The sequence below is a fragment of the Poromitra crassiceps genome (genome assembly GCF_964638095.1).
Source record: "Poromitra crassiceps genome assembly, chromosome: 4".
NCBI lineage: Eukaryota > Metazoa > Chordata > Actinopteri > Beryciformes > Melamphaidae > Poromitra > Poromitra crassiceps.
Window position 1 is genome coordinate 28,374,072 of NC_139626.1, and position 23,278 is coordinate 28,397,349.

At 43.2% G+C, this 23,278-nt stretch overlaps 1 protein-coding gene across 2 annotated transcripts in view; it reads left to right on the forward strand.

Moving 5' to 3' along the window:
* The window catches only part of LOC310775382 (myoferlin-like), a 64,391-nt gene that overhangs the window by 16,953 nt on the left and 24,160 nt on the right, over window positions 1-23,278 (forward strand). For both annotated transcript variants that reach the window (XM_083635528.1, XM_083635529.1), the window contains exons 6-26: window positions 39-199; window positions 2,024-2,152; window positions 2,521-2,583; window positions 2,660-2,710; window positions 2,815-2,845; window positions 3,212-3,327; window positions 4,761-4,887; window positions 6,383-6,486; window positions 6,647-6,715; window positions 9,154-9,197; window positions 10,723-10,805; window positions 11,956-12,080; window positions 13,342-13,461; window positions 14,224-14,401; window positions 15,266-15,390; window positions 17,245-17,354; window positions 17,643-17,835; window positions 19,232-19,387; window positions 19,585-19,716; window positions 19,813-19,976; window positions 22,596-22,710. In XM_083635528.1, the coding sequence (XP_083491654.1) occupies window positions 39-199; window positions 2,024-2,152; window positions 2,521-2,583; window positions 2,660-2,710; window positions 2,815-2,845; window positions 3,212-3,327; window positions 4,761-4,887; window positions 6,383-6,486; window positions 6,647-6,715; window positions 9,154-9,197; window positions 10,723-10,805; window positions 11,956-12,080; window positions 13,342-13,461; window positions 14,224-14,401; window positions 15,266-15,390; window positions 17,245-17,354; window positions 17,643-17,835; window positions 19,232-19,387; window positions 19,585-19,716; window positions 19,813-19,976; window positions 22,596-22,710 (2,396 nt within the window). The remainder of the gene's footprint in view (window positions 1-38; window positions 200-2,023; window positions 2,153-2,520; window positions 2,584-2,659; window positions 2,711-2,814; window positions 2,846-3,211; window positions 3,328-4,760; window positions 4,888-6,382; window positions 6,487-6,646; window positions 6,716-9,153; window positions 9,198-10,722; window positions 10,806-11,955; window positions 12,081-13,341; window positions 13,462-14,223; window positions 14,402-15,265; window positions 15,391-17,244; window positions 17,355-17,642; window positions 17,836-19,231; window positions 19,388-19,584; window positions 19,717-19,812; window positions 19,977-22,595; window positions 22,711-23,278) is intronic.

The following is a 23,278-nucleotide window of genomic DNA, read 5'->3' on the forward strand; positions in this document are numbered from 1 at the left end:
CATTTAATCTCTGGTAATTTGGCCCTTCTGTTCGTTAGCTGGAGATGGCGAGGAGGGGGATGAGAACGTGGTTGATGGGGGTCAAAGTGGCTCTGTGGGGGGCCCGTCCCCCGCCGGCCAGGCTGCTCGCCTCAACCAGCGACTAATAAGGAGGGCAAAAAATCGCCGGCCGCTATCCAACAAGCCTCAGGACTTCCAGGTGAGTTAGTGTTGTGCCGCACTGTTTTAAATATATAAAAAAGGTATTTTCCCGAGGTGGTGTGTCCTTGCCTGGTGGTGGTGATTTGTCGCTGCAAGGCAATAAATTACTTAATGATAAGTAGCTTAATTAGGGCTGGACCCGACTCGGATTTGGGTGGTCAATACAAATATTTGACTAGTCTTTTTTTTTTTTTTTTTTTATAAAACTATGTGGCAATCATAAAATTCATTGGCATGAGCTTGTTTGATTTGTTTGTTTAATTGGGACTTTATGGAATTAATAGGCTGATACTTACCAAAATAGGCTATATCACAATCTATTGGGAGAAACCAAACAATTCTATGTAAAATCAGACATTCAGCACCCCCCATATAGCCGGATTGGAATGATCGTTGTCTATTTGGGGTCACTCCTAAAAGCCTTAAGCCTTAGTCTAGGGCTAGGCCCTAAGCCTCATGTTTATTAACTCATTCAGTGCCAGCCACTTTTGGAGAACGGATGCTCCCAGTGCCAGAGTTTTCAGAGCGTTTTCAGTGATTTCTCGAGGCCCACAGAATATTGTGTGATATTACTATGTAAACACCGAACACGCACAAGAACGAGCTGGCTCTATTGTATCATCAGCAAAAAAAAGTTTATTGATACCATTTTCCATTCTTTAGTTATGAGCCGGAGAAGATAGGTTGTTTTCAGCGTTTTCAGGCTTTTCAAATTATTAGCTGAGATAATCCGCCTTTTGTGAAATGCAGCATTTCAAGCACATTCACTGAGTCTGAAGATAATATTTTCTGATGTAGTGACGTAGTTGTTGTGTGATGCCCTGCGTGCACCACCCCCCTCCCCCCCTCCCCCCGTAAACTCCTCCCCACACTGCACACAGCCTCACGCAACCATTATATTTTCGGAGTGCTGCGTTTGTGTGCTGCTGTCGGCTCTCAGCGCCACAGCAGGGAAGAGCCAACCCGGATTGCTGAATGGTTTGGCGTCAGGGGCTGCTTTCCTGTCTGCTAATCGGGTGGAGAAACTATACAGACAGACAGACAGACAGACAGGGACAGAGGGGCTCAGTTGTGAGCGCGGATTGACTCCTGTTCGGAGCCAATGTCAGCTCCCGCGACAGAGCAAATGGCTCTGGGAGCATGCATCGGGTTGTCTTTGATCCACGGCTTTTAGGCTGTTTCTCGGACCTGTCTCTAATCTGGACTGCACCGAGCAAGCACTGTCGCCACCTAATGAGTCCGTAAAATAGGTTATACACCTCCAATAGCTACTATAGTTGTACAGGAGCTGCGGAAGGCTTTGATCGACGTCCCACCGTCAAAAAACGCATTGGACGTCGAAGGACGTCCGTGGCATTCTACGTCACTATTTAATTGGACGTCGAAGGACGTCCATGGCATTCAATGAGTTAATAAGCCTGTTTATTAATTCTACAAAGATGACAAAGAAGTCTGATCTCTATTCATTACAAAGCAACTGTAGGCTGATCTCTATTCATTACAAAGCAACTGTGCTGCGTTCATTATTTGTAATGCTGAGAAATGTTGTTACCATTTGAAAAGCTAAGGATCGAAAAATAATCCACACACAAAAAAATATATAGTTTTTGCCCTCAACATGATACTAAGGTGAAAACATACTGTCAGCGTAGCGGAAAGACATTTTTAGAGGGAAAAGGTTTTGGCACAACAGTTTAAGTTTAGCTGAATACACGATCTCTGAGGCTGCAGTGCTCCTGGACCACGTCAAGTTCTCTCGTACAGACGATCACTCTGATCAGAAAACATACATTCATGCACATTTGTGCTTTCCGCGTTTCAGATCCGTGTCCGGATCATCCAGGCTCGTCAGTTGCCTGGCAATAACATCAAACCAACGGTGAAGGTTAACGTGTGCGGGCAGACCCACAGGACGAGGATCAAGAGGGGAAACAACCCCTTCTTTGACGAGGTATACTCTCCCTCTATACTCGGGCATCAGTGTTCAGCTTAGACCACAGACTACACACAGACTTGGGATCAGATCAAAATGGTCAGGGAGCCTGCTCGTGGGGGAAGGCAACTGGGGGGAATAGCGTGATCCTCCCACGTGTGACGTCCTGCTGGTGAAACGCCTCGCTGTCAGGTGATAAGAAGAGGCTGGTGACTGCACAGGAAGCATGTGCTGGTCTCTCCCCAGATCGGCAGAGGGGGTGCAGCAACGACCGGAACAGCAGGGGGGATTGGCCAACTACAATTGAGGAGAAAAACGGGGGGGAAAACTTGATCAAAAAGTAGTCAGTTTTGTGTCACATTTTGAATAATCTTCTGTTTTTGCAGATCTTCTTTTACAACGTCCACATGCTCCCATCTGATCTGTTTGATCAGTACATCAACATTCGAGTAAGTAGATCTGTCTTTTGTATTGCTATCCAACATGTTGCCTATAGCACACTCTGACATTGACTGTCCTCCACAGGTGTATAATTCCTTCTCTCTCAGAGCGGACAGTCTCATGGGGGAATTCAAGGTACTTCCTCTCTTTTACCCATGTGACATCGTGGCACCACATGATGCACTGAAACTTTAAGTGTTTGTATCAATCTGCTGATATCTTCTTGTTTTCTCTCACAGCTGGACGTTGGTTATGTCTACGATGAACCTGGTGAGCTTGTCGCAGAAGCAAACTGGATTTGCATGCTCTGTGTGTCATTTTCATTCACTCAGAGGAGGCTATTGTTGTGTTTGTGTATTTGTGGAGCAACCAGGGTTATTAAAGTTGCTGAACTAAAATGCATTTCACATGTTTTAGTTACAAGTAGACAAGATAGTTTTAGTTCCGTTTGACTATATTTCACTGTCTTGCTTTAGAACATGTTCTACCAGCTGCTTTTCAATGTAGTTTTAGTTTATGATATCCGTGGGAGGTGCACACATGCGTGCAGGTGTATAGAGGTGTCATGTCGTGTGTGTGTGTGTGTGTGCGTGCGCATGTGTGCGTGTGTGTGTGTGTGTGTGTGTGTGTGTGCAGCCCACAGCATCATGAGGAAGTGGCTCCTCCTGAATGACCCAGATGACTCGAGCTCCGGGGCGAAGGGTTACGTCAAAGCCAGCCTCTTCATCGTGGGGACCGGTGACGAGCCACCGGTACGAGCGTAGACAGGAAATAGTAATAGGAGGGTTACGTCAAAGCCAGCCTCTTAATAGTGGGGTCTGTGATTGGTGGGCTGCACGATCACTGGATAGATGACCTGTCAATCATGCTTTCTTTCTTTTTTCTATCATCTATTTTGCTCTAAACAGGTGAGTTATATAAAAACAGTTGTCATGAAAGGCAAATTAGCTATACACGTCAAAACCGCTTATTTTATTTTATTTTTTACCCGGCAGGCTGTAAACATGTTGATCTATGGTGTAAAGACAGATACAGTATTTTTTAACATGAGGGTCTATGGGACTGACTCACTTCTGCAGCCTGCCTCAAGTGGCCAATCAAGGAACTGCAGTATTTGCTACTCCGAAGTAGAAAGTTGCCCCCTCGGGTACGACCCAGTGAAAGCTGATGCTCAATAACAAGGAGTCTCTCTGCGCCTCCCATCATATCCTCCATATCCCATTTCTGCACATGGTGTGACAACAACTTTCTCCACCTCAACATCTCAAAAACTAAAGGAACTGCTCTTCAGCCCCCCCCAAAACACCGGACCATCCCCCCAGCCTCACCATCAATGGACAGAAGGTAGAGGTGGTGCCCTCTTTCAACTACCTTGGCATCACAATTGACAATAACCTCAGTTTTAATCAGCACACCATGGACACTTACAAGCGTTGCCAACAGAGACTAACAAGCCATCCGCAAACTACGTCACCTCTCCGTCCAATCCCATCTTCTTCTTCTTCTCCTGTATCGGTTCTCTACTGTCCCATCTGTTACTTCCACATGCTAACAGTCACCAACAGAAACAAACTCAGAAAATAACAGTCATTAGTATCACCACCCCCCAACCTATCTGTGTCCTCTCATCCCTGTCCCGCAAAGCACGCAGCATCATAAATGACCCAGACCAGCCACTCTACCAGCACTTCACCCTCCTTCCTTCTGGCTGTAGGTAGAGACAACCTATGTACAACAAGGCCAGTTTTGGCACAAGCTTTGACCCAACATCCATACGAACCCTAAATATGTAACCATACACTCTCGTTACTATGTGGCGTGCAATGTTAACATACTGTATGTCTCTGTTTTAGGCTACGGTTTCCTATGTTTGTGTTTTTCTTGTACAGTGTACATTGTATCTTGGTACTTTGTACAACCCTATACCCTTTATGTCCTACATGTTTATATTATGTACGCAAAGAATTTCCTCTCTGAGGACAAATAAAGCTATTTGTCTGTCTGTCTCTGTCTATCTGTCTGTCTGTCTCTGTCTATCGGTCTGTCTGTCTCTCTGTCTGTCTGTCTGTCTGTCTGTCTCTGTCTGTCTGTCTGTCTCTCTGTCTCTGTCTGTCTGTCTGTCTCTGTCTTCCTCTTTTCTCATGTAAATTTGTAGGTAATGCTTCTCTCTCTCTCTCTCTGATAGGTGGAGAAGAGGGACCCTAATGATGACCAGGATGACATAGAGAGTAACCTGCTCCTGCCGGCCGGTCTGACCCTGCGATGGGCCACTCTGTCACTCAAGGTGTTCAGGGCTGAGGACATTCCCCAGAGTAAGTGCACGTTCACGCCATATGCCAATCCCACGCTGAAGCCATGCTGAGGCCACGCAGTTTCATTTCGGCGTCCTTGTTAACAGGCGAGTCCATTCACACTACTGTAGCCGCACGCCACGCTAAAGCTACGCTGAACCGATAGTTCATAGGCATGAAGTCAATGCAAGTTGTGAGGGGGGGAGGGGCCAGAGGAGCAGCTCTCGGGCAAAGAGAGCATGTGGGATCTTCTCCATACCACTGGCTGAGATTCTTGGGAGATCGTAGGACATCATAGGCAGCCCTGATGGTAAAGCTTGCTCTGAATGTCTCCATTTCCCACAGCTCTTTCCAGGAGATCTTTCTCTTCTCCACTCCCTCCCATCTCATCCATTGCCCTTGCCTTGCCTGAGTGACGGCCTTTGCGCACCTTGCTGCCTCCTCCTCTTGGTGTATCTCCTGCACCATGAGCTTGCGTCTCTGAGACTGGGTAGCCTTGTGCCAGGCTGGTGTGCTGTCTCCAAGGCCCAGTCCACTCCTTCCTTGCTGCACTCAGCCCACGATGTCCCTGTGCCTAAGCGGTGCTTTTGCCTGCTCAAGTTGCTTCAGATGGCTTCCACTTCCTCCTGGGAGCCAGTTTGGGGGCAGCTTGGGCTACAAATAGGTAATCTGCTAGCATCATCTCCAGTCTTACATTGGCACACTTTGAATCCTCAGAGAGACTGGAAATGGGTAGTTCTAAGATTCCTTTGCTGTAGTAGAGCCCTATGCTGCTGAGGCACCTGGGAAGACCAAGCCACTTCCTCGCGTATGAGCTGATCAGTCTCTCCAGCTTTTCCACCTTTTTGAGATTGGAGCTTCATATAGGGTTAGCGGCCACATGAGGCGTGGAAGGAGCCCAAATTGCATGCACCAGAGCTTCAACTTGCCAGGGAGTGTGGTTCTGTCGATGCTATCCAGCCACTGATGACATCCTTCCTGAGCTGATCTAATTGACAATCTATTTCCTTCTGCCTCCTGGACTTAGTGGGGATTGTTGGTGGAGCTTTCTTCTTCTCTGCTGTTCCAAAGCATTCCAGCCCATTGCTGTAGATTAATTCCCCCATTCTCTCCAACTTCTTCATGGTGGTGCCTCTGATGGACTCTTAAGATGTTGCAAAGGTCAGGGTTGACCTCCTCCCACGTTGACTTTTCGCAGTATTTTGGCCACTTGATCAATGGCTTTTGCCCCTGGATCTTCTTTTCCACTGCAGGTCATAAAGGGCTGGGTTCAGGTTGTTCTCCTGGCCTGGCTCTTCAAAGAGCTGGGTTCAGGTTGTTCTCCTGTGCCTGGCTCTTCCTCCGATGGAACAGGGTTGGTGATGTCCTGCAGACTTTGTTTTTTGGCCTGCTACTTCTCAGAAAGTAGCTGTCGGGGTGACGTCCCTGTTGCGCCTTCTTCAGAAAAAGACATGAATGAAATTCATCCCCTCGTCCCCTTAATGAAATTATTAAATGGCTGCGTTTCTCATTTCAGTGGACGATGCGGTTCTCGAGACGGTGAAAGAAATATTTGGAGGACACGAACACAAGAAGAACCTGGTGGATCCTTTCCTAGAAGCTCGCTTCGCTGGCAAAAAGGTTCCCGTTGAATTGTACCGCTGTAGTAACAGTGTTGATTATGAAGCAGCAACTAAACATTATATGATCTAGTTATGTGACAGTGTAGATTATGAAGCAGATGAACATTATATGATCTAATGTGCGGTGACACTGATGTGTGGTTTTACTGTCTGTGCAGTTGTGTACTAAGACCATCGAGAAGGACGCGAACCCCGAGTGGAGCCAAGTGCTGAACCTCCAAATCAAGGTAAGAGATAACTACTCTGAAGTGGCACCAAGGAATGAGAGGAATCAACAAATACATTTTCAGTCTAGTTTTAATCTATCCACGATCCTGTATGCAGGACCACCATCATTACAAACACATTTCACAGCCGAGCTTTAAATAGTTGTCAAGATACCAAAAATGTCAGGCTGAATTACAGGCAAATGTGTATAAAATGATGGAGATCTGTTTTTTTTTATGTAAGCCATATACAAATGGCACATTGGGTTTGAATATTTCAGTCAGTAAGCAGCTATAGCTTCAATGAAATGTTGTAACGAGCAGACAGATAATATTTGATATTTGTCATTCTGTGGCGGCACAATGACCAAACACTATACTGTACTGTAGACGAGGATCTTGATCTTATCTTTGATCATGACACTGGTGAAGGAAACTGATGCATTAGAGGAGGAAGTGTCAGAAGGTGGAGACAACACAGGAAATGAGAGCGCATTTTATTTGCAAGGCATCATGTATTGTCCAACATGTACATGAGAACACCATTGATTGACAGATTATGAAGATTATACCGTTTCTGCTATTGTTAGTAATACTGTTCTTTGTTAATGTGAATTTTAAGGCGTATGTCCTTTCTTTACTGTACATATAAAATGTAAATACAAATTTGAAAACATTGAATGGTTTCAAAACAAATGTCCTTGTTAATCTTTGACACAAAGTAGTCTGTGGTACAGTAAATAGCACAATATGTTTCATCTGAATATTTGTTATTTATAGTCAAAATAATCTATACATTATGCCTTTTCTTTTCTTTTTTCTTTTTTTACTCAAAAACGAGCTGTATATGAGCTCCGGTCATTGAGGCCTCCACTCCATAAATAGCAAGGAAGTTCAAAACTCTTAGGCCCCTATTCTCCCACAGGCCTTCGGCGCTAAAACGGGCCTTAAACGCAAAAAAACGTGCCTTGCGCCTGCCTCGGGAAGATATCAACATGGCTTTAGGCTGCCAAATGCGCTTTAGGCGGAATGGGCGTGGCGCACTCCCTGAATGGGCGAGAATGGGCGTTTTGGCCTTAAATACCGGCCTAATGATATCTTCCCACCTGGCGTAAATTTAGCGCTTTGCGCTTTTGAAAACCAGGCCTATTCAGTGCGCCAGTTGCGCGGAGCGCTCCTCTGCCTCTCCTCTGTCACCCTTCTCTGTGTCACTCCCTCTCTCTCCTCAGTCTGACAGGCACAATACGACTCTCTCTCTCTGACTCCCTCGCTCAGACAGACACAACACACGTCCCATAGGAAAAATAAGTTGTAAGTTCACTGCCTGGCATGTGAAATGTCCCAGCATGCATTGGGCTACTCCATTTCGCTACTAAATAGCAACCAAATGAGCCGAAATAGATATAAAGGTAGATCTAAATAATGTGTAATGGTAACACAACCTGCAATTGTAGAACATTTCAATATTGGACCAAATAAAACATCGAAATGAAAACACCACCCTATGTGAAACATATATGTCATCCTGGGCCTATATATATCCCTCGTCGATTTAACGTGATTTAGATAAGTGACAGCGTAACGCGCTTCTACTGTCATGTGCTATACTGTGATGTCTGCTCCAATAACTTGGCCCTACTTCACATTTAGTTTTACAATAAAAACACATTTCTGCAATGACTTTACATAATGTAGGCTATATTTATGTCCATCATCCTACCTGCAGCAGGGGAGAGAAAACGATATCTTTCTGGACAAACTTTCACCAATCTAATTAATCTCATCATATAGGGATAGGCTATATTTTTCTAGCTGATGCGTTTAGAACATTCTTTTCACTTTGATCTTGCTATAGTGTAGCGTATTTACATGCTTGCAGTATTTAAACTGCAGTTAGATTGGTTTGAGAAGCATAATAATATGGAATAATAGCCTATATATGGAGACAGACAGACGGGATGAAGGGAGGGGGGGGGGAGCAGAGCGCTTGGCTTGTCTGGTTTTACTCGATTTCTCCATGGAATTGGAGCTTAAAAGGCAAGCGTGTGACTCTTTACTGCACTTCTCCAATGAGCAGACGGTGCATAATTTTACGCTTAAAAGGCGTGGTTATAATGCTTGAGGCCGCGTGTAGCGCCGACACCAAGATATCGAGTGCGCTGGTCCACACCCACTAATCTGGGCTGCGCCAGGCCCTAAACGCAGTTTCTACGCCGATGCAACGATAGGGCCCTTAATGTTCACAAGAACTTAAATTGATAAAAAGATCTAACACAATATTAGGTGATAATATATGTATTATTATGGATTTATAATCTGCTATAATAGTGCGATCATTTTGGACCGCCCCATTATATTTAGACTGAACATGAAACAAACACAACAGGAGGGTTTAGGGGACATTTAAGGGAAACTCGGGGTGCTGGTGGTTAATCTGATAACTTTCTCCCCTGCTGTAGTTCCCCTCCATGTGTGAGCGCATCAAACTGACCGTCTTTGATTGGTAAGTCAAACAAAACACTCAGTTAGATTTTGAAGAAGGTGCCATACTTGAATTTCTTTTTGATAACATCTTTGCTTTTTCCGAATATATCTCTCATGCGTGGGATAGGAGGAAAAAGATGACATATGATAGATAATTCATATATTTTACTTAATACACATTGTAGTTAAATCTGTGTTTTGCTGCTGATGCCGCGTGCTGCTGTGTGTGTGTTTGTACGGTTTTGTATTGTTCAAGCACCGTAATAGATATGGAAATAACTGTATGTTGATGTGTCTGATAATCCCATGTGGGATGGGTCATGTAAATTGTCCTGACACGTAAATAAAATTTTCATTCATTCATTCATTCTCAGCTGTACAAATTAAGTTAACTTAACTTTAGCCGCCTGCAGTTTGTATTTGAGAAGGAAGGAATGCAAAGAAGCAAAGTTATACACTTATCTCTGACTACAGTTATTTATGGCTTGGAAACTATACCACAATGTTTTGTGTGTGTGTGTGTGTGTGTGTGTGTGTGTGTGTGTGTGTGTGTGTGTGTGTGTGTGTGTGTGTGTGTGTGTGTGTGTGCGTGTGCGTGTGCTTGCGCCCCCCTTTACCAACCACATGAGAGTCCTGGCACAGCCTATGACTCAGTACTGGCCACTCCCTTCCCCTCCATAACAAGCAACAGGATCCTGTTGGCACCAACTTCTCCTGAACTCATTCCAGTGTTGTGTGGGTCTGTGAGCGAGCTAAAGAATAACTCGTGTGCAGGAAGGCTATGGGGAAATGAGGGCAGTGGAAAGGTTAGAATAACGAGGTGTCCCTCAGAAGGTGTTGAAAACCCACTCAGATCCTGGAGCCACTCACTCACTGCACTGTTGAAATCTAAGAAGTGAAAGAAGAATAAAAATAAAAAAATAAAGTGAACAGAGCCAGTGAAAATAAACAGTATAACATTTCAGCCATACATATGGAATGTGCTTATTATTTAGCAGTTAAGAATGTGAGTAGTGTGTATGTATCTCAGTGTGTATGTATGTGTGTATGTAGGCTATCTCAGTGTGTATGTATCTCAGTGTGTATGTAGGCTATCTCAGTGTGTATGTAGGCTATCTCAGTGTGTATGTATCTCAGTGTGTATGTGTGTATGTAGGCTATCAGTGTGTATGTATCTCTGTGTGTGTATGTGTGTATGTATCTCAGTGTGTACTGTATGTATCTTAGTGTGTATGCTAAGTCTAATGTTGAATGTGCTTGTTATTTAGCAGTTAAGAATAGTGTGTATGTATCTCAGTGTGTATGTGTGTATGTATCTCAGTGTGTATGTGTGTATGTATCTCAGTGTGTATGTGTGTATGTATCTCAGTGTGTATGTGTGTGTGTGTGTATGTATCTCAGTGTGTATGTGTGTATGTATCTCAGTGTGTATGTGTGTATGTATCTCAGTGTGTATGTGTGTATGTATCTCAGTGTGTATGTGTGTATGTATCTCAGTGTGTATGTGTGTATGCTAAGTCTAATGTTTGCATGTGTGTTTGCAGGGATCGTTTGACCAGAAATGATGCTATTGGCACGACATACCTGAACCTGGCCAAGATAGCCTCCTCCGGTGGACAGATAGATGGTAGGCTATTATGCTTATTGGGGCAGGAGTGTAATTCAGCATCAACGGTTAAAAACAAACAACAACAAAAGTGATAAAGTTGTGTGTGTGTTTTTCTTTATTTTTTAAGTACCAGAATGAGGAATAACTGAAAATTGTAACAAAAGTATCGCAGGAGTGAGTCCGGAAGTAGCACTGTGTAAAAGGCAATGGGATTGTTCTGAGGATTTTGGTTAAATGCATGTGTTTAACAGTGAAGTTTGTGTTCAGCAAGATCTTCACAAACGAGGACCACTTTTATGAAAACGCTTCAAAAGTTTTTAAAAGTGGTCCTCCTTTCATAAACGTTTGTTAGCACAGATCTTATTTCACGCATTTAAACGACATCCCCATACAAAAATCCCCTTCCTGTTCCCCGCTACGAACCAGCAGCGCAGTGCAGGGACTTCCGGGGTAAGCCTAAAAAAATAAGTCATCCCTGCGGTACTCTAAATGCCTAATAATGCTGGATCACTTGTGAACAACTGAAAAGTAAATTATGTATGTGTCCAACTCTTTTTTTTTTCTTTTTTTTTTTTTTTTGATAATATTTGCAATTCAAGATTCAGCGTTCTATGACTTTATTTGTGGGAAAGACTAGATTTTACAATTTGAAAGCAATCAGCACTTGTTGCCCATTTTTATACTGACTACTAAATGATACTTGCCTTGTCCTTTTTCTCCTGGAATAGAGGAACATGGGGAAATGGCATCATACCAAGGTTCACCTGTGCTCTTTTTTTGCTTGTAGCTAGCATGTGTGCATGGAATGTGACGTGCCGCAATACGCATGCTGTGTGCGACAGAGCTGCTTTGTACCAGTCTAATAGTGTGTGTGTGTGTGTGTGCGTGCGTGCGTGCGTCGCAGCAGCATACAAGCTGAGTTGTGCTGTTTTGACATTATCATTACCCATATCTTACATGTTTAACGCCTGCGGTGTCGCCGTCATGTCCGCCACTTGCTTACCCATCCTGTGACCCGCATTCACTGTTATGCCTCAGTCACTGTTACGCCTCAGTCACTGTTATGCCTCAGTCACTGTTACGCCTCAGTCGGTCCGTTACAGCTTTGCTCAGCTTAACTCAAGTGTAATCATAAAGAGGCTAATGCTGTGTTACCAACACTTCCCAGCTAGCACGGGGGAGTCGGACGTGGGCTTCCTGCCGGCGTTTGGGCCTTGCTACGTCAACCTGTACGGCAGCCCCAGAGAGTTCAGCGGCCTGCCTGACCCGTATGAGGAGCTCAACTTCGGAAAGGTATTGGCTTCAGACTTCTAGATTCTAGATTAGATTTGCATGTTTTACTTTCTTTTCATCTGAGATCCAGCTGCATGATCTAAGATCATCTAAGATCCCTGCTTTGTGAGCTTAAGAAAAAGCACAATTTGCGCTGCAATCTTAGCGGTCAGTGTCTTATCAGTCACTGGAAATTTAAACGTATGCTACCAGTCAGAAGATTGGACACACCACAATTCCCTTTACTCTTTACTACTCTCCACATTTTTAAATAATAGTGAAGACATCACTATGAACAAACACAAATGGAATTATGCACTGATGCCCCCCCCCAATTTTTTTTATATATATACTATATATATATAAGATATATATATAAGAGATATATATATATATAAAAGATATATATATATAAGAGATATATATATATATATATATATATATATATATATATATATATATAGCAGTAGAAAGGAAATCCAGCGCACACCAGGTTGTCAGAATAGACTTCTTTTATTTAAGTTGCATAAATATAGTTCGCCATATTTATGCAACTTAAATAAAAGAAGTCTATTCTGACAACCTGGTGTGTGCTGGATTTCCTTTCTACTGCTATTTCTGCTGTTCCTGCTCCAGCTGCACCCGGGACTAGCAGCACAGCTGTGCACAGGGCACTACTTTCTTCTATATATATATATATGTATAAGGCAAAGACTTTGGAAAGAAATCCATCCATCGGCATCAAAGTCACAATTTAAGAAACAAATTTCAAGCATTTAAGCACAAGCCTTTAGATGAAAATGGCTTTAGGATCATGATAAACAGAAGACATTCAATCAGGTGTCTTTTGACTGGCAGTGTACCTCTCCCCTCCTGTCTGTTTCCTCCCATCTGTTTCTCTCTTAATGGCTCTTCCAGCATCTGCCAGCAGTGCTCACCTGCTGATGTCAGTGTTGGGGGTCACTCATTACAAAAGTAATATATTACATGTAATATATTACTTTTAGCAGTAACTCAGTAATATAACTTAGTTAGTACTTATAGGATTTCAGTCATATTATACCAGTTACTATACCGGGGCAGCGATGTCATTCTGCTGCTGCTGTTGTTTTGGTAAAAGTAATGCAAAAGTAGTGTAATAACTAACGAGTTACTCTACACAGAAAGTAATATTGTAAAGTAACATATTACTTTCAAATGAAAGTAACTAGTAATATGTAGTATATTACATTTTGAAAGTAACTTGCCCAACACTGCTGATGTCTGTGTTGTGTTTGCACAGGGGCAGGGGGTGGCATACAGGGGCAGGATCCTGATGGAGCTGTCCACTAAGCTGGACACTAAGCTGGAGGCCAACAAGACCGTAGATGCCATCTCCAGTGATGACATCCTGGTGGCCCAGGTACGGTGACGACTGCTTCACTGAGTCATGCCTGACAAGTTTGAACTCAGTGGGGTTTCACACAACATTCTTATATTAAGACTGGAATAATGGCTTCAAAATGATTGCGTGTTCAAAGTGCTTACAACATACTACACTTGACAAACTGCAAGCCCAACCTACATCTTATCTTGCATTCACACATCTCTGGCTAATTTCGACATAATTGCAGTCTTCCTCCTGCACTGACACATCATTTTGCCCATTGAGGAAACTTTTTCCTTTCCTATTTTTTATTAGCAGTAATAATACAGTAGCAAAGAATAACAAGCCTAATATACAACGCCAGGGGTTACAGACACAGCGTGACAATTACAAAATGCAAATAGTGCAGTAAAAATGATATCAATGTTACATTTGGAGCACAAATTTAAGGTTTTAATATTGTTAATATTATATTTTAATATTACCATAACCTTTTGTTAACCACATACCTTATTTTATGCATGTAAGTGAAATCCCCATTCTAAAACCCCATTGACTTCCTGAAGATCCAACATGCTACTTCATTCACTTTTCCCCCTGAAGATCCAACATGCTACTTCATTCACTTTCCCCCTGAAGATCCAACATGCTACTTCATTCACTTTCCCCCTGAACATCCAACATGCTACTTCATTCACTTTCCCCCTGAAGATCCAACATGCTACTTCCGGAAGGAGTGCTACTGAATTCCGCTCATCCCCTTCTTTCTCTCCCTTCATCTCTCCCTCCATTCTTCAGAAGTACCAGCGGAGGAGGAAGTACTGTCTGTGTGCGGTCTTCCACAGCGCCGGCATGATCCAGGAACCTGGCGAACCAATCCAGTTTGAGGTCAGCATCGGTAACTATGGCAACAAATTGGACACCACCTGCAAGCCATTGGCCTCCACCACCCGGTTCAGCTGTGCTGTTTTCGATGGTGAGTAAATCAATTTGTCTTGGGCAAGTTTTTAGGTGAACTTATTTTCCTTCATCTTTTTGAAAGAAGACATTACAGTAAATGGAAGGGAAGAAACAAGATAGGGTGTGTTGAAGAAGCTAGGAAACGTAATACACAGAAATCAATTACTTTGGCTTATCACTGAAAACATGAATGTTATTTTGGTTCTGTTGTCTTTCAAAGGTCACTAAGATACTTTCCTACTCAACATTTTTTTTTAACTTTACTTATTCAGGGGAATATCACTGAGAGCAATGCTCTCTTTTTCAGGAGCGCCCTGTTCACATTCACACACACACATTCATACCTGGAAGCTGACCAGTACAACCACCGTTAGATCTGAAGGCCACTGACCAGCTGCATTGGAGCAGTTGGGGTTAAGGGCCTTGCTCAAGGGCACCTCAGTGGTGGTAATGAGGGAGGGGCAAGCACTGCCTTTTCACTTTCCGCACCCAGATTTATCCTGCCGGTCCTGGGGTCCTAGGGACTGAACCAACGACCTTCCAGTCACAAGCTCGCTTCTGTAACCATTGGGCTGCCACTGCCCCATAAACAGGGTTATATGGTGGTTATTACAAATTATACTGTAGGCATTTCCTGACACTTTAATCCAGAACATTTTACATTGAGTGTAAAAACAAACGTGCCATTAAACAGACTCTTCTATCCATCACGCCTGACAGAACCATGAGTGTGTGCCGTTTTAGCACGGCTGGGGGTTGATCCATTAGACTCTTAGAGCAACACAGAAAGGTGTCTCTTGCAATATACAGAACCAGATCATCTGTTTTATAATAGTACTGTAACAGATTTGGCTTGTTTGTTTGTGTATAATTTGACTAGGTAACCACTACTACTACCTGCCCTGGGCCGACACTAAGCCAGTGGTTGTGGTCACTTCATTCTGGGAGGACATCAGCCATCGACTGAACACTGTCAATATGGTCCTCTACATCGCTCATCACCTGGTAAGAGTGAGATTTTGATGATGAATTAAGTTTGAATGAGAGTTAACGGTCTCCTGCCGGGAGTTAACTCGTTTGTATTAATTAAGTTTGATGAGAGTTAACGGTCTACTGCCGGAAGTGAACTCATTAGTATTAATTAAGTTTGAATGAGAGTTAACATTTACTGCTGGGAGTTACCTTGTTAGTATTAATTAAGTTTGAATGAGAGTTAACATTTACTGCCGGGAGTTACCTTGTTAGTATTAATTAAGTTTGAATGAGAGTTAACGGTCTACTGCTGGGAGTTACCTTGTTAGTATTAATTAAGTTTGAATGATAGTTAACATTTACTGCCGGGAGTTACCTTGTTAGTATTAATTAAGTTTGAATGAGAGTTAACATTTACTGCCGGGAGTTACCTTGTTAGTATTAATTAAGTTTGAATGAGAGTTAACGGTCTACTGCTGGGAGTTACCTTGTTAGTATTAATTAAGTTTGAATGATAGTTAACGGTCTACTGCTGGGAGTTAACTTGTTAGTATTAATTAAGTTTGATGAGAGTTAATGTCTACTGCTGGAAAGTTAACTTGTTAGTATTAATTAAGTTTGAATGAGAGTTAATGTCTACTGCTGGAAAGTTAACTTGTTAGTATTAATTAAGTTTGAATGAGAGTTAACTGTCTACTGCTGGGAGTTACCTTGTTAGTATTAATTAAGTTTGAATGATAGTTAACTGTCTACTGCTGGGAGTTAACTCGTTAGTATTAATTAAGTTTGAATGAGAGTTAATGTCTACTGTTGGAAAGTTAACTTGTTAGTATTAATTAAGTTTGAATGAGAGTTAACTGTCTACTGCTGGGAGTTACCTTGTTAGTATTAATTAAGTTTGAATGATAGTTAACTGTCTACTGCTGGGAGTTAACTCGTTAGTATTAATTAAGTTTGAATGAGAGTTAACGGTCTACTGCTGGGAGTTACCTTGTTAGTATTAATTAAGTTTGAATGATAGTTAACTGTCTACTGCTGGGAGTTACCTTGTTAGTATTAATTAAGTTTGAATGATAGTTAACTGTCTACTGCTGGGAGTTAACTCGTTAGTATTAATTAAGTTTGAATGAGAGTTAATGTCTACTGCTGGAAAGTTAACTTGTTAGTATTAATTAAGTTTGAATGAGAGTTAACTGTCTACTGCTGGGAGTTACCTTGTTAGTATTAATTAAGTTTGAATGATAGTTAACTGTCTACTGCTGGGAGTTACCTTGTTAGTATTAATTAAGTTTGAATGATAGTTAACTGTCTACTGCTGGAAAGTTAACTCGTTAGTATTAATTAAGTTTGAATGAGAGTTAACGGTCTACTGCTGGGAGTTAACTCGTTAGAATTAATTAAGTTTGAATGAGAGTTAATGTCTACTGCTGGAAAGTTAACTTGTTAGTATTAATTAAGTTTGAATAAGAGTTAACGGTCTACTGCCGGGAGTTAACTCGTTAGTGTTAAGTTTCAATGAGAGTTAACGGTCTACTGCCGGGAGTTAACTCGTTAGTATTAATTACGTTTGAATGGTGTTTGCTGCATGCGTGTGCTTGGGCCAGTGTGGGAGCCAGGCTCATGGTTGTAAGATGACGACATCAGGACTGCTGGGGTGCTGCACGTACTCTGCATCTGTTTAAACCCCCACCCATCTTGTGTTACTTTTACAGCAAGCTAACCTGGAAACCTTTAAAACCTTTTACAGCAAGCTAACCTGGAAACCTTTAAAACCTTTTACAGCAAGCTAACCTGGAAACCTTTAAAACCTTTTACAGCAAGCTAACGTGGAAACCTTTAAAACCTTTTACAGCAAGCTAACCTGGAAACCTTTAAAACCTTTTACAGCAAGCTAACCTGGAAACCTTTAAAACCGCCATCTTGGCTAAAGTCACGCAAATACAGCTGGACGAGGTGTGGCTGAAGTTGCTCAATCAGCTCACTGAAGATCTAGAAAGGTAAGAATTTTATATGCTGCTCTTATAATAATGCATGATGAGCTGACAATATCTCGGAAATATGACAGGATTGCACAATAATATACTGTAGCATGCCCCAGCTTGATAATATTGTGAAAATATATATTTTTTAATTGATAAAGTAATACATCTGACACCACTGGTCTGATTTAGACAAAAGTTTGTGAAACAGCGACACAGACAGGAGAGGGTTTATGAGATACATAATCCCAATGATGTTTTGATGCGACTGACCTGACCCCACCTGGTGTCTCGGCTGTCCTCCAGTCTCCCGACCCCCGAGCTGGAGGGCAAACCCAACCTGACAGCCCTGGACATCCAGATCAAGAAGATGCGGGACGGCGCCATGACCACCATCGGGGAGGGAGCCCGACGCATGAGGGAGGAGGCCAGAGAGGTCAGAGACACATTGCCGGACATCGAGGCATGGCTGGATAAACTGAAGCTGCTGGCTGAGGAGGTATGAACACGGCAAGCAAATCTTCCAGGGTTAAGTGATGGTTTCCCATCCATTAGTTGTGATGCAGAGTTGTCTGTCCACTCACAGAGCTGATATGGCTTTGGGGCGTATGTTCAAAGCTATTGGAATACATTTTTACACTCAACACATTTGCTGTGCATATAGAATATACAGTACTGGGCCAGTTTCAAAGACATAGGTTAAACTAGACTTAACTTGCATGACTTTTTTAGATGAGTGGATCTAGATTTTCGATAGTGAATATGATTGCATTATAATACAGTCAATTATTGTATTAAGTAATAAGGTTTGGGCGTCGGGATAGTGCAGCGATAGTTTCCCTGCCTACCAACACGAGGGTCGCAAGGTCGAGCCCCCGTGTTACCTCCGGCATGGTCGGGCGTCCATACAGGCACAATTGGCCGTGTCTGCGGGTGAGAAGCCAGATTAAGGGTGTAGTGTCCTGGTCGTTGCACTCGTGCCTCCTCTGGTCGGTTGGGGCGCCTATTTGAAGGGGGAAGGGGGGGGGGGTGAACTGGGGGGAATAACGTGATCCTCCCACGTGCTGCCGGCGAAACCCCCTCGCTGTCATGTGAAAAGAAGCGGCTGCACATGTATGGGAGGAAGCATGTGCTAGTCTACAACTCTGCCCAGTTCGGCAGAGGGGGTGGAGCCACGACCGGGACAGCAGGGGGAATTGGCCAAGTACTGTACAATAGAGTATCGCAGGAATGAGTCTGGAAAACATGGATGCTACAGTAGCACTTCCGGCTTGTACATGTAAAAGTGAATGGGATTTTCCCGCCCACTTTTCCCCCTACGAACCAGCAGCGCAAGGACTTCTGGGTAAGCCTACAAACATGCGTCATCCCTGCGCTACTCTATTGCAGAGGTTCTCAAATGTTTTTTTTAGCCAAGGAGCCCTTACAAAGATAGAAAATATACAGGGGACCCCCTCATTCTGATTTGTGATTTTGGGCTTTGCTTAATTGTTTCCACGGTAACGTTCTTGATTTTTAAATTGATAGGTTTGTTAGATTAGAATGTAATCCATGAACCATTTTAGATTTAAAGCATACAATATTTTTGTTAAAATATGAAGCTTTTGCAAAAAAAAGGGGTTTATTTTTATTTTCCTGAAGAAGATTTTCGCGGACCCCCTTGCAAAGTGCCACGGACCCCTGGGGGTCCCCGGACCCCCATTTGAGAACCACTGCTCTTATTGGGAAGAAAATGGGAGAAAACTCTGGGGGGGGGGGGGAGAGAGATAAGAAAATGCTAATTTTGCTGGCTTAGCAGCTCTCCATTCAGTCACATAGTATTAGCTATAGAGTATATTGATTCCATTCAGTCACATAGTATTAGCTATAGAGTATATTGACGCCTGTGTTTCCAGCCCCAGAACAGCATGCCAGACGTGATCATCTGGATGCTGAGAGGTGAGAAGAGGGTGGCATACAGTCGCATCCCAGCACACCAGGTCCTCTACTCCACGTACAGTGATCAGGCCTGTGGACAGCACTGTGGCAAGACACAGACCATCATCATGCAGGTAGACAACAGCAGTCAAGTCATCACAATCACTGAAAACATCTAAGAAACGGCTTGGTTGAATAAAGGATTTTGCATTTGGGTTTGGCTCTGGTAGCAGTCTGATATGTTGCTATTCGATTCTAAGTGATGAAAAGTAGCACTAGCCTCCGTTTCGCTGAGGTAATAAACGTTGTGTGATTTTTATGTTCCCCTCAGTACCCCATGGACAAGACCAAGGGCTTGAAGGTGCCGGTGCAGATCCGAGTCAACATGTGGCTCGGTCTCTCTGCACACGAGAAGAAGTTCAACTCTTTCTCTGAAGGAACGTTCAGTGTCTTTGCTGAGCTGGTACGTTGCTCTCAAAGACAATGGCCATAACTGCACAGGAGACTTTTCCAGCATCCAAGGCATCACCTAAAACGCATGCATCCATTTGCATTACAGTATGAGAACCAGGCCCAGATGTTTGGGAATTGGGGGACCACAGGACTGGTGGGGCGCCACAAGTACTCCGATGTGACGGGCAAGCTGAAGCTGAAGCAGGAGTACTTCCTGCCCCCCAGAGGATGGGAGTGGGAGGCCGAGTGGTTCATTGACCCAGAGAGAGGGTGAGTAAGACTGAATATGATTGAATAACTGCAGTCTTTTATCAAATATCAGGCAGTGACAAAGAGAAAGAACTTGTGATTTGATGGGGACGTTTTGGGTTTGGCACTACAATACCAGAAGAAAGCATGCGTTTGTTTTGGATCTAGACTGCGTTATTGCCCCCAAGAAAATGGAAAAGACAGGAAAGGTGAACTTGGCTTGGCTTACTGGCTGCTGTGTGTTGTGTACAGGAACCTGGCTCTGATAAGCCTGTGGGAAGGTATTAGTGTGGACTGATGGTGGTAATATTGGACTGTGTTGATTCTGCCTGTGTGGACTGAAGCAGAGGAAGCTGTGTTTACATTCCTCTCATGCCACTGACCATGACTTCAGGACTAAATACCAGTGTGCGCCAGCTAGCTGAAATGATTCACCCTTGGAGCAAAACTCTTCCCACAAACCAAAACATGAGCAGCAGAGGCCAAATTCAGTTTGCAAATCTAATGAAGGTTGACTAATTAAGTTCCTTACTTTTTATTCAGCAAGATGATCATCTGATTGGTGGTCCCCCTACTGCCTCATTCATGTAGTTCCTTCTCCCAGATTTCAGTGGGCAGAGCTGACTCATGCGAGATATTTGACTAACTAGTTGAACAGTTCGATCAGTGATCACTGAACCCATTACCAAGTGAAATGGGGCATTTTGCAGTGAGTGCCTCCTCACTGCTAGTGCCTGACAGTTGTTGAGTTGTGCCTCCATATCTGGTTCACCAAACGGCGCTCCCTCACCTCACGTAACCTGGTTTTGGGTTGACAAAATGTAGTCATGATTCGGGGTAAAATCTTTCTTTGATGATGACAAACCTGGTTCAGATGCATGGCTTATATTACAATATGAAACGGGTTACTGCTGCATGTAACACAACCTACTCCCTGCATGGTTGGTTTCCACTATGTGCAAACTCAATACAGCAAATCTCTGCACCTGCCTTACTTACAGTATATAGGACTCCTATAGCAAGTGCTGTACAGTGGGATGGCCAGGCTTCGCTATAGGCTCCATAATGCTACACAACTTGACAAATAAGGCCTGCGACATGTTCTAGTCTGTCTACATCTGTAAACTGAAGCCACTGCCTTCCACTAGTCTACATCTGTAAACTGAAGCCACTGCCTTCCACTAGTCTACATCTGTAAACTGAAGCCACTGCCTTCCACCAGTCTACATCTGTAAACTGAAGCCACTGCCTTCCACTAGTCTACATCTGTAAACTGAAGCCACTGCCTTCCACCAGTCTACATCTGTAAACTGAAGCCACTGCCTTCCATCAGTCTACATCAGTAAACTGAAGCCACTGCCTTCCATCAGTCTACATCTGTAAACTGACGCCACTGCCTTCCATCCGTCTACATCTGTAAACTGAAGCCACTGCCTTCCATCAGTCTACATCTGTAAACTGACGCCACTGCCTTCCATCAGTCTACATCTGTAAACTGAAGCATAGCCACTGCCTTCCACCAATCTACATCTGTAAACTGAAGCCACTGCCTTCCACCAATCAACACTGTAAACTGAAGCCACTGCCTTCCATCAGTCTACATCTGTAAACTGAAGCCACTGCCTTCCATCAGTCTACATCTGTAAACTGAAGCCACTGCCTTCCATCAGTCTACATCTGTAAACTGAAGCCACTGCCTTCCATCAGTCTACATCTGTAAACTGAAGCCACTGCCTTCCATCAGTCTACATCTGTAAACTGAAGCCACTGCCTTCCATCAGTCTACATCTGTAAACTGAATAATAGCCACTGCCTTCCATCAGAGGAAGAAATGGAAAAGTAGCACTAAGCAACGTTCCTATATCCAGACTAAATATGTAACCTTTGACCCATATCTACACCTTAACCATTAAGACCTGATGCAACATTTGCGTGTATACCCCTTTTAAGACCTGGAGCGATGTCTGCAGTGCATTACATATTAAATAAATAAAATAATGTTTATTTTATATATATATATATATATTTAGTGAACATTGACAATTGTGTCTGAGAAAAGCCCAATGTCTTAGTATAGGTTTTAGAAGGCTTTTTTAGAGGGCGCCTTAGTGCCTCAAGAATACTGAATCTGCTTCACCATTATGAGATGAAACTCTAAAAGTACCAACTTGCTTCTCACACTTCTGTGTATACAGTAGGTACTTCCCTTTCTTCATGAACAATGTCTACGAGTCGTCATATGGAAAATATTCTGCTAGTGTCATCATTTTTGTTCACATTCATGAGAAGTAAAGCTAGTATTGCTCAGTCAACGAGGGAGAGGCAGCAAGTGACAGGAGGGTTCTATTGATTTGCTAAGAAGGATATTAAAGTTGAATATAAACAGGTTAATCAGTAGCATGGCTAATAGCACATGCATGTAAACACACACTGTAAAAACATGCAACCTTCTCTCTAACATGGTCCTAAGCTGCCACATTCCATAATGTCATCATAAATGGATCCCCATAAGGAAATGATATTTTCCCAACCTACAGCAGACTCCCCCGCTCCCTACACCGCTGTCACACAGGACCTCTACTTAACCTCTACGGAAAATATGCCTTTTTTTCATATTTCACACACAAACACGTGTTTCAGTCTGTTGACAGAGGCAGACGCAGGACACACTGAGTTCATGGACGAGGTGTTCCAAAACGAGACTCGCTTCCCTGGTAGAGAGTGGAAGGCGGCCTCCGAGCCCTTCACCGATGTGGTGAGAGCAACACAACTCGCAGCTATGCAAATAAGAGCGTATTGTAAACACATCAGACACACCCACACACACCCACACACACACACACACACACACACACACACACCGTCTCTCTTCTGTGTCTCTTTTGCATGCACACACCTACAGTACATGCACATATGGAAGTATAACACACCTACAGTACATGCAGAGTATTTTCACATTCACTGATCTCAGTTACTCATTTACTTATTTTCACACCGTTCCTAAACATTAAGGCAGGGATACTCGACTTGCTTTGCCTGGGGGCCACTTTCGTGAAATGATAGAAGGCCAGGGGCCAGTTAATAAACAAACAATATACATTTTTTTGTAGCGGATTGTAGGTTTTTGGGGTATCAGCCGGAGTTTAGTCTGACAATGTTGTGCACACCGGATAGTTAGTTAGGTTAAGTTAGTTAGGTTAAGTACAAGTGCATTTGACAATTTAGCAGCTAAATCATAGATTATTGAAAGATATTCCATATTCCAGACTGAAATGCTATAATAGAAGTAGAGTATTGGCCAGAATGACATGAACATTTGGACA